Here is a 10,409-nt window from a genome sequence, read left to right on the forward strand (position 1 = left end):
ATGAAAATGGACATTAATTTTACCTTAATGTTTTTACACACGATTTAGCCTTTTCATGAATATAATCTTCATTTTTTCCTTGCAGACAGCGAGTGTGGAGTAATCTATAGTTTATTTTCTGGTATACTGGTTCCATTGAAGAAAGATCCCCGTGCTCCATTTCACCATATCCAGATGCCATCTTCCAACAATAGCAATATGGTTATGCAGGTAAAAGGGAAATTATACATGTCTTTGGTGCTTCTAGCCTCCTTTCAATATTTTATTTGATGGTAATAAATTTGTCAGATACAGAAGTTGGATCACCAATGGAATGGTATAACCACCCGATCTCTTTAGGATATGACGACCAAAATATTTTCTGTCTGGTTAGTATATACAATACAAAAGCCTTCATACTTAATTGGTGCCCTTTACAGTCATGTGCTCTAACATGTTCATTCCTTTCTGGTTGTTTTCTGACTAAAGGCATGCAATTTGTATGCTATGTAGCTGTAAACAACACACATATGCATCTTATCTACATCCCTTATCCAAAATCCACATAATTCTTCTGAAGTAATATCAACTAGACTCTTGGCATCCAACCTTTCCATTACCAGAAATCTCCCTGATAAATAACTTCATTCTTTACATTCTTGGAATCATTTGAGACATCTATTGTCGCATGCCCATATCCTACCATATGGAGTAGACGCAATCAAGGAAGCTGCAGTTGCATGGAGGTAACTCAATACAACACTTGCATACAATGATTCAATTTTTTCTGTTTGTGCTCCCACCTGTCAAGCAACGACATACATGAATTATGGTTATCCACCATACCTGCAACATTGAATGATGAAAAGAACATTGAACAAATAACACATTGCGATCCCTGGACTTCACATTAGCTGAATGACAGCAACACCACCAGCAAGCTTCGCTATCCTCTCATTGAGCTTTTCCTTTTTGTATTCTTGTTCTGCAGCCTGCAAATTAGGTTCATAAAAACAGAGCTTCAGACTTTCACCTGAGCAGTAAAGTCAAGTGAGCAAATAGAACAGGAAAAGGTCAGACCTCAATGAGATTTTTAATCTGTGCAACCCTCTTAGTAACTTCTTCCTGGGTGCTGCCATCACCAACAATTGTTGTCGACCCTTTCGTAAGGACAACCTTTGCAGCTGTTCCAAGAACTGATTTGTCGGCCTTGTCAAGTGACAGCCCAACTTCATCTCTGATTACAGTTGCTGCAGAAACAAAGTATGTTTATGGATAAGGTGCATACATGATCAAAATGAAGCTTTAGAATGGAAGTTTAGCTGACCTCCAGTAAGGATGGCAATATCATCCAAGTACTGAGTCTTGCGCTCTCCAAAACCAGGGGCTTTGATGGCAGCGATCTTCAGTGATCCTCTGAGCTTGTTGACGACAAGGGTAGCAAGAGCCTCCTGCTCAATATCCTCTGCAATTATCAGGATTGGGTATGCACCTCTGATGGCTTCTTCCAAAACGTTGATAAGATCCCTTGCATTGGTGATTTTATTATCAACCAAAAGCAGCTGAACAATGAAGATGAAAGACAATAGCATTAATAGTCTGAAACAGGAAAGCAACTGTTGTTTGCCTAGGAACTGTCTTACCCCCACCCCCCAATAGGTTAGAGTTTTTTCTTTTGAAACAGGAAAGCAATGTGAAAGCCATATAACGAATCGGCAGTAATAGATATGTTTGTGTTTGCTGATTTAAATATTCTGTTCTCACACAGGCAGCTCAAAAAGACAGAAGAGGTAAGCAGCTTCAAGATGAGGCCTAAGTATCGTGAAGAACGGATCAAAAGACTGGAGCAGGTTCTTTCAAGGAAGTTACCTGTTGAATCATATCTTTTACAAGAGAAGGAAAACCTTGTAAAGGAATTAGAAGTCTAACGGGGTCAATTAGATCGTAATCCAAAAATTACAAAAATTGTAATGGAGAATCTACAATTAAAGGAAGAGCTACCAAGGTTAGTATTACTATCTATATTATGGTGTTCTTTAAATGTTTATGGATTCATCTTTTCTTGTTTGATTGTTGGCAAAGAATAACTGATTTTTGAATAGATCATTGTCTGAAATAGCTATTTCCAGAATTCCAGTTATTTTTATTGTTTTGTTAACACTTTGTTCAATATTTTGTTATGTGATTACAACTCATTTTTTTTGTATGTGTCTGATGGCAAGGAGTAACTGATTTCACTCCCGAAGACATGTGTCCTACAGGCACTCAACTCTTTTAAATGTATGTCGATAATCCTTCATCAGGGTCTCATGAGACTGGTCTCCATCAAGAGGTATATACATCTGGCATAGTGACACATCCATTTCCTACTTCGATGCTAAAAACATGTGTGTTTTTTAGCTGGGCTTGCTGATTGACTTGGGGAATGACCATGATGTTTTGGGGGAAGCTTTAGAAAACACAGAAACTTACACATCTTATGTACCTGCATCAGATCTTTTGAGCATAGACCAACTTCTTGAAATGGTATGGGAAATCTACTATTCCTTTCTTTTCCTTTGTTTATCTGTCCTAAGGTACCACCATGTTGAGATGACCTTGCACCACAAGGTGTGTTCACTTGGCAATGATAATTTTATTATTATATTCGTGTCATTTATTTCAAGTTGGTGCAAATACTAAACATACATAATTTCGATTGGTTTTTTACCTTCATGGCTTCATTATTATTCAGAGTTATGCTTCCATCAGTAACCAAATCAATCACCACTTGCAGACAAACTTCGTCCCAATTATCGTTATTGGCTTATCTGTGTGAAGGTAGCCCACTATTTATAATTTAATTTCCTAAACATCATTTCGTAGCCTATTTTGCTTCATGGAAAATATTGGCATGAATTCTTCTCCTTGCGTAACAAGGACAAGTTACCAAAAGGAAACAATAGCCTAGATTTTTCTATATCATAACAATTTAAGGGCCTTCATGTTTCGTTAGTATCATCGCCATTTTTATGCTTGTCTACTAATTCTCCCTTTTTAGGTTTATATGATCAATTCAATTTTATTGTTTTTAGTGTGCAACATGAACGCCATGTCCAATTTAGTAAGCATATGTCTATTAATTATTTACGATGTGTTGGTTTCTTTTTATTCAGAATTTTGCAAGCAGTCAACTACAAGTCGGTAGTCAACTACAAGTCGGTGCCTGCTCACCGCCTTACATGCTGGACAATAGATAGAGAGGAAATTACTATGAACATAGATACATGTAGGTCACCGTCCCTCGGAGATTGCTCCCTCCTGAGACTGTCCCCTCCATCTTGCGCACCTCGCAGACGGGCAACCTCATGCTGTGGGCCGGCGCGTTCGGCGGTGACCCCAGTTTCGCTTCAACAACATCCTAGATGGCTCGCGAATGCCGTCCTCCATTTTATAACAGTATAACACAAATTTTGTACATAAGTTATCATGATATAAATATTTCCGTTGCAACGCACGGGCATTCACCTAGTAGTCTAATAATTTCTTCGTTTGCAATAGCCAGCATACCCAAGGCCTGCAACGTGGTATTTAAAAAACTCGGCATGAGAGAAAAATACCATTCTCTCCGTATTAAATTAAGAGACCGAAACATGGTCGGAGCCGAGAAAATCTCCGAACTCTACCCCATCACTAATGGGTCGGGTCGATCAATTGCCCCCCATCACTAATGTCTTTATTTATTTTGTCAACAAAATATTTCTATGGAAGTATGAACTGTATTTGAGTGTTTATTTGGAGTTCAAAACATTGCGCAATTTACGTTACAGGCTTAGAATAAGCAAGCTCATAGTCAGGCAAGTTGTATTCGTTGATTGACGTTAGAGTGTTTATTTGGAGTTCAAAACATTGCGCAATTTACTTTACAGGCTTAGAATAAGCAAGCTCATAGTCAGGCAAGTTGTATTCGTTGATTGACGTTATGCCTAGTACGGCAGACCGCCCCCAAACGCATACTACCTTGTCAAACCTGCAATTCTGCACCCCGTCTTATCATCACCCTGCTTTCATACAGCGACATGAATTGAGGGAAGAACGGAGGAATGGCTCCCAGGAGAACGATCATACAATTATTTTTTTTGTAGGGAGTGTTAAGGTGGTTCTGTGCTCTGGGAAAATCTGGTCCTGCTCCGCCCTCAACGAGAGAACGACCACCTGATCTGGGGACGGGCACGAAGTTTGCTGTGACTTGCAAACTACATCAATGCTTTAACTAAAACAGATTATTAACATTTCTCACACTTCAAACATGAAATCGAACATAGTTTATGATGTTTAGAGGAAATGCCAAATTTGAACAAAAACATCATGTATCTGGCAACCAGTTTTTTCGAGCTCCTTCCCTAGCCTCTTCTCGCATCCTTGTCAACTCATCAACCAAGTGCTTGTACTGAGCTTCAATAAAAACAAGCTCCCCGTTCATCACATCCTGGTTATCAGTTGAAGTTGATGAACCACAGCTGGCCAACTCCAAGAAAGGTGATGCTTGATCTATATGGAAAATCGACCTCGATCCATTATCTAAAACATGGCTGCAATCTAATGTGCTGATTCCGTCTTTGTACCCACCACAGTCCATAGTGCCATAATCCTCGGCCCCATAGTCACTCACACTTTTGGAACTCTCAGCAAGCTGTACAGAAATGACTGAACCTTCAGAACCTTGTGATCCTCCTAGGTTGGTTGCACTTGAGACAGAGTCAAGGCAACTAGTTGATGCATTCACATCTTTTGGGCGCATCACACCATCAATTAATGCATAATCAGGTACCAACTTTGAGATGTTCTGATGGGAATTGACTGCAAGTTCACTTTCAGATCGCCTATACGAGTTCGCTGCTGCATCATTTACAGGTCTCCAACCTGGAATAAGATTCACTATCAAAAGGTCAATAAAATCAGCAATGAACGTAACGTCGCAGTCCGCTAACTCCAATTGTTCAACCATTTCAGCAGCTACAGACATAGCTGTATCAGAGTCCAAGTAAAAGAGGAAATGGATATTTCTTGCATGACCTGGAATCAGAAAGGCATTAGCTGTTAAGGCACCAACAATATGCAAAAACTGAGCTTCAAAGAAATGTATCCAAGTAAGGCATACCAGAGAAATCAGCAATTCGCAAAACCAGTGACACGGAGTTGTTATCAAGTTTCTCGCCCTTTAGCTTTAGCTCTGTATTTTTGTTGGTTCTTGTGAACTCCAAAACTGGTGTATGTGGAGCAACAGATCCATTTTCCTTGCCTGAATCAGTATGGCTAGATTCCAAAGTGTCAACATCCATATGCAAAGACGCCAGAGAGATATCTACTGTTTTTTTAGGTGCTGGAGATATAAACTTAGTGACAGCAGGTTCATGTGTATTGTCAGGACAAAGAAATGTGTCTTGCAGAAGTTCTTTGGCAGACGACCTCTCAGAAGCAGGAACTAAACATTTCTCAATAAACTGCTTTACTTGAAGATCAGAAATTCTAGCCAATGCAGCAGGTTTAACACCCTACAGATATTAGGTGGTAGTTTAGATAAAATAGTGTTGCAATTCTACAAATAAGTGAAGGAGCACTTACTGTGGATACTTTCTTAAAAATCTGAGCTGGATTCGTACATTCACTGTATGGATATTCAAGAGTAAAGATCTCCAACAAACACATTCCAAATGAGTAAATATCAACACGCTCATCATAATTTTCATCATAAAGTTCAGGTGCCATGAATTCTGGGGTACCTGCAGAATGTAAGACAAATGTCCCACATGATAGAAGTGTATCTCATAAATCAGAAAGCAAACATGAACAGATGAGAAGAAGTTTAACATTGTCAAACAATAATAAATAATCAATCTCAAAACGATGATTAATAATGTCATAAATACATCAAGAGCAACAGAGAAAACACAAGACCACTAGTCACATGCATATACAATGATTCTATTCATTCACCCACACAATAAAGCTCTATTTTAATAAGAAAAAGTAGCAGTTTTCCATGACAGAACTTCAACACTACAGCATGGTAGTCCTAGTCTGGTATGACACGGTGCAAATAAGGTACCACAGAGAAAGTAATCCAAGGTGACATGTATGAATAGGAATAGGGATAAGTTCCACTTTTTTTGTGCATGTGCATGTGGAGAGGGGGTCTAAAAAATGGCATGACGCAATATCTAAAACCTAGCTCAGGAAACACCATTGGGTACCAAGGTTGCATTCTCAGCAGGGAAGTTTGGTCAAGGATTCTGCTACCGCTAGGCCTATCCAGCTTGGCTGCTCGTCAGGAGATTGACGCTTTACTCTGGTGGATTCAGACAAGAAAACAGGTTCAGTGTTAGATCAGAAAAGGATTTGATTCCTTGGTTATGCTTGCCAGTTGGTCGCTCTGGAAAGAAAGGAATGCTCGGACATTTTAGAAAGTGAACTGCTCACATCAGCAATCACACAGCAGATAATCCAGGAAGCAGTGGTTTGATGCAGGTGGGGTACAGCGTACAGGCACCTTCAGTAGCTAATGAGTCTTTTGTAATAACAAGTTTCACTAGCCTGTGTTTTTAGTTTTTTTTTTCTTCTGCCACCTTTTGGCTGGCGCCTGCTGATGAAAACCTTTGGTTGCCATCAAGGGTTTCAGCCTTTGTAATCGTTTTTTATTCCCTTAGGTATGGTTGCGGAAAAAAAAACTTGTGGATATATAAAGCAAGCTGATTTCAATGAGGCATAGGTCATTTAGGAACAATGCTTATGCATGCAACAGATGTCAGTGAGTTAGGCCAGTAAGTGGCTAATTGGCTCTGCACATAAATAAGACTGACAGCTACGAGGGGGGGGGTATCCAGTGCCGTAGGCTTCCCGTACTGTGCGGGGTCTGGGCAAGGCTATCTTTAAGTGCCAAGCCTTCCCCGCATAATATGCAGAGGCTGGGGCTCGAACCCAGGACCTTCCGGTTACAGACGGTAGGCTCTACCGCTGCACCAAGCCCGCCCTTCCGGTTACTGACAGCTACTGGGACAGCAAATTCTGTGCAACCACGGTCCACAATATCCTTCGTAGCTCAGATCCAATCAAGAATAACTAGGGAATAAATAAATCTCAATTCTCCTTCCAAATAATCAGTATCAATGAAATGGTCACCTAGATTATCTCTCGACTGCGAAAGGGCCTCTAGCCGAAATGGCTAGGTGGTCTGAGTAGCACTCCTTAGGTCCTGGGTTCGATTGGGGGGGGGGGGGGGGGGGGCGTATCCAGTGTCGTAGGCTTACCGTATTGTGCGGGGTCTGGGCAAGGGTATCTTTAAGCGCCAAGCCTTCCCCGCATAATATGCAGAGGCTGGGGCTCGAACCCGTGACCTTCCGGTTACAGACGATAGGCTCTACCGCTGCACCAGGCCCGCCCTTCCGGTTACTGACAGCTACTGGGACAGCAAATTCTGTGCAACCACGGTCCACAATATCCTTCGTAGCTCAGATCCAATCAAGAATAACTAGGGAATAAATAAATCTCAATTCTCCTTTCAAATAATCAGTATCAATGAAATGGTCACCTAGATTATCTCTCGACTGCGAAAGGGCCTCTAGCCGAAATGGCTAGGTGGTCTGAGTAGCACTCCTTAGGTCCTGGGTTCGACTCTCCGTGGGAGCGAATTTCAGGCTGTGGTTAAAAAAAAATCCCCTTATCTGTCCCACGCCAAAGCACAGGTCTAAGGGGCTTCGGAGCCACTGTGTATGGGTGGGATAGGGGTTCAAGATTTTTCTCGACTTGTGTGAGAAGGTCTTCTTCTTAAAAAAAATCCCGGGGGCTGTCTTACCCCCTGTAGGTCGAGTTTTTTTATCTCTCGACTGAAGGACATTAGATAACAAGAGATTTATTGATAGTAAATTGAGAATCTGAAGCCATAAAATGACAAGATCATTACCAATAACACTCCTCACCCTAGGTGTTTGCATTACTGTAGCTAGTCCAAGATCTCCAATCTTAACTTCTCCATGGTTTCCATTAACAAAAATATTATCACACTTCAAGTCTCTATGGATAATCGGAGGTTGGTGGCTATGCAGGTAATCCAATCCATGAAGAATCTGCCTTGCCCAATTCTTTATTGCCTTCAAGTTAACACGTGGATGTTTCTGACGGTAACTAGAAACACACAAAGGTCCGAGTGTCATTACTCAATAAGAATGGAAGCAATAATATAGACTGGTTACTAGTACTGGTTACTTACTGCCTGAGGCTTCCAGACGTGAACAACTCTGTGATGACATTAATTTTCTTACTCTGGTCATCAATCCATGAATAATAAAACTTCATAACATTTTCATGCTTGAGTGACTTCAGAAGATGAACTTCTGTGTAGAGCCTATCAAGATTATCTGGACACTGCATCACCTCATCTATGTTGATTTGATTCCAGGCGACCTCAATGCCTTCGACCTCATCAAATGCCTTATAACTATATAAATTTAATGAAGAAAAAAAATTAGACATACCAAACTTAATATATTCTAACGAGTTGAAGACAATTCAGAAAAAACATAAAAAACCATGTGCCATTATGATTGTGTACCGAATTTCTAATAAGCATATCCCTTCTGAATTGCAGTAGATCACTACCATGTTTGGCATGCAACAGTAATGCCTTTCTCCTGATGTGAAAGAGAGGTGGGGAATATATCTTAAACAACGGTTATTACTGTCAACCGCCAAAATGCCAGACGAACCAATCAGCTCAACAGCCCGACACTCCCACTCTAGCAAAACATATCTACTTTTAAAGAAGTTGGTCACAGGCTCACAGCTCTTGACATCAGCCTATGACTAGTTAAAACGTGCACCTTGTGTTCAGCCACATCTTGCATGTTTCCAAGATCTTTTCACCCAATATATTTTCAATTAGACAAGATGCCGAGGGGTAGAGGGAATAATTGCGAGCAAAAGAATCTATTTAACAAGGAAATGTTAAGTGGACAAAGAGGACGCTGAGGAGCAGAGGGCATACACAGTCTTGAAAGCTCCTCTCCCCAGAATCAAATTATACTGCACCAAGGAAAGAGAATCAGATCAATACAACTGGCAGAGTCATGTCGTTTCTTGTGTCATTTTGCATGACATGTTTTCAATCATTTTTTAGGATAATCTTGTCTTAATCAGAAACACGTCAACCAATAGACTACATACCAATAAACATCAGGAGACAGATACATTTTCACTGAATTGATGTATGCATGCGTTGTTTTTTCAGTAAATCGATTAACAGAGTGGTGCGGCATATCATTAAAGCTTAACATAATACCATGGAGATGTCAAATCACAATATCACATTCACATCGAACAAACCTAAAATTTATCATAAATCCATGACAGGATAAATCCAGATAGGGATGACAAGGAACTTACGCGCATGTATCGCCCGGTTGGATCTACTTCCGCGTATTCAGCATCGACCACATCGTTGTGGGTCCCACAACCAAACACCTCCATTCCGGATCGGCCCCGACAAGCAAATGACTCTACGAGCGAGAGGGGGGGAGGGGGAGAGAGAGAGAGAGAGAGAGAGAGGAAGCAAAGAGGAATGGAGATCGCCGAAGATGTCGGTGGTCCGCCCGCGGCTCCTACGCACTGTGCGCGGCAGCAGGGTATGATGGTGCGGCGGGTGCCGGGGGTTCAGTGAAGGGCTCGGAGAACGGGGCGTAAGACGGCCGCATGCGGAGGCAGCGTCGGCTGCGCAGCGACGACGTCGGATTGGCCCGTCCCGCGACGCCCATGGCCCGGCACCCGGCGGAGGATACGCGGCAGACGCAGCACCTCATTCTCCATCGATCGGCGTCCTCTCGGCGGCGTATGCGGAACCCATGGGAGGAAAATTCCTCGCGGCGAACATGGACGGATCGGAATCAGGTGAGGCCAGGCTGGGCTAGGCTAGGGTTACGACGGATTGGCGGTGCGGAGCGGAAGTCGGCACGTGGAGGAGGGGGAGGTGGTAGGCGACGGTGAATAAGCGGTAGGTAGGTGGTGGGGAGGGAAAGGTGGGATAGGGAGAACCGGAGAAGACAGAAGAGATACTAGTAGTTGGGCGTTCGGAATCAGGGGCGAAGACAGGATCCGAAGATAGAGGGGGCAGACTTAGCCTCCAAGCGACCAAACCAGTAAGAACACAATATAAAAATAGCAAGAGAACCAATCACAATGTATATATTGATATATAATCTTCATTAAAAACAGTATAATAAAACAACATCTATTTTGTCAAACAAAATAAAATTACATCTCAGTTATTTTGAATTTAGCTCTACGTGTATTAGCTAGATCATAGCCCTTGATAATATCATCAGAACAAATCATTGCCGCTAATTCCCTTTCAATATAAACGACCAGATAATCTCGTAAATAGGCATCTCCCATTTTGCTTC

General features: G+C 41.7%; 2 protein-coding genes across 3 annotated transcripts; both read right to left on the bottom strand.

The window, feature by feature from the left end:
* Positions 1 to 869: 869 nt before the first annotated feature.
* On the bottom strand, positions 870 to 1,586 carry LOC103628799 (ruBisCO large subunit-binding protein subunit beta, chloroplastic). The gene is made up of 3 exons (XM_020537777.1): positions 1,307 to 1,586; positions 1,060 to 1,229; positions 870 to 971 (listed from the first exon to the last, which is right to left on the bottom strand). Exons 1-3 carry the CDS (start codon positions 1,569 to 1,571, stop codon positions 885 to 887), a joined length of 522 nt encoding a protein of 173 aa, XP_020393366.1. The 5' UTR covers positions 1,572 to 1,586; the 3' UTR covers positions 870 to 884.
* Positions 1,587 to 4,221: 2,635 nt separating this feature from the next.
* LOC100286279 (uncharacterized) lies at positions 4,222 to 10,089 on the bottom strand. Of its 2 annotated transcripts, NM_001159166.1 has the most exons (7): positions 9,397 to 10,080; positions 8,999 to 9,036; positions 8,225 to 8,452; positions 7,919 to 8,139; positions 5,584 to 5,741; positions 5,120 to 5,513; positions 4,245 to 5,034 (listed from the first exon to the last, which is right to left on the bottom strand). In NM_001159166.1, the coding sequence occupies exons 1-7, from the start codon at positions 9,478 to 9,480 to the stop codon at positions 4,325 to 4,327; spliced, it is 1,833 nt and encodes a 610-aa protein (NP_001152638.1). In that variant the 5' UTR covers positions 9,481 to 10,080; the 3' UTR covers positions 4,245 to 4,324. The 2 variants fall into 2 exon arrangements, with proteins under 2 accessions (XP_008643879.1, NP_001152638.1); XM_008645657.3 differs by lacking the exon at positions 8,999 to 9,036 and having other exon boundaries at positions 4,222 to 5,034; positions 9,397 to 10,089.
* Positions 10,090 to 10,409: the final 320 nt, after the last annotated feature.

This window comes from Zea mays, chromosome 5, assembly GCF_902167145.1.
Source record: "Zea mays cultivar B73 chromosome 5, Zm-B73-REFERENCE-NAM-5.0, whole genome shotgun sequence".
Lineage (NCBI taxonomy): Eukaryota > Viridiplantae > Streptophyta > Magnoliopsida > Poales > Poaceae > Zea > Zea mays.

Excerpts from the sequence above, each read along its gene's own strand:
- LOC103628799 (XM_020537777.1), bottom strand. The coding sequence starts at position 1,571 with ATGCTATTGTCTTTCATCTTCATTGTTCAGCTGCTTTTGGTTGATAAT. Across the intron at positions 1,230-1,306 it reads TATTGCCATCCTTACTGGAG|CAACTGTAATCAGAGATGAA; the intron begins GTCAGCTAAACT and ends TTGTTTCTGCAG. Across the intron at positions 972-1,059 it reads AGATTAAAAATCTCATTGAG|GCTGCAGAACAAGAATACAA; the intron begins GTCTGACCTTTT and ends CCTAATTTGCAG.
- LOC100286279 (NM_001159166.1), bottom strand. The coding sequence starts at position 9,480 with ATGGAGGTGTTTGGTTGTGGGACCCACAACGATGTGGTCGATGCTGAA. Across the intron at positions 8,140-8,224 it reads ACGTCTGGAAGCCTCAGGCA|TTACCGTCAGAAACATCCAC; the intron begins GTAAGTAACCAG and ends GTGTGTTTCTAG. Across the intron at positions 5,742-7,918 it reads TAGGGTGAGGAGTGTTATTG|GTACCCCAGAATTCATGGCA; the intron begins GTAATGATCTTG and ends TACATTCTGCAG.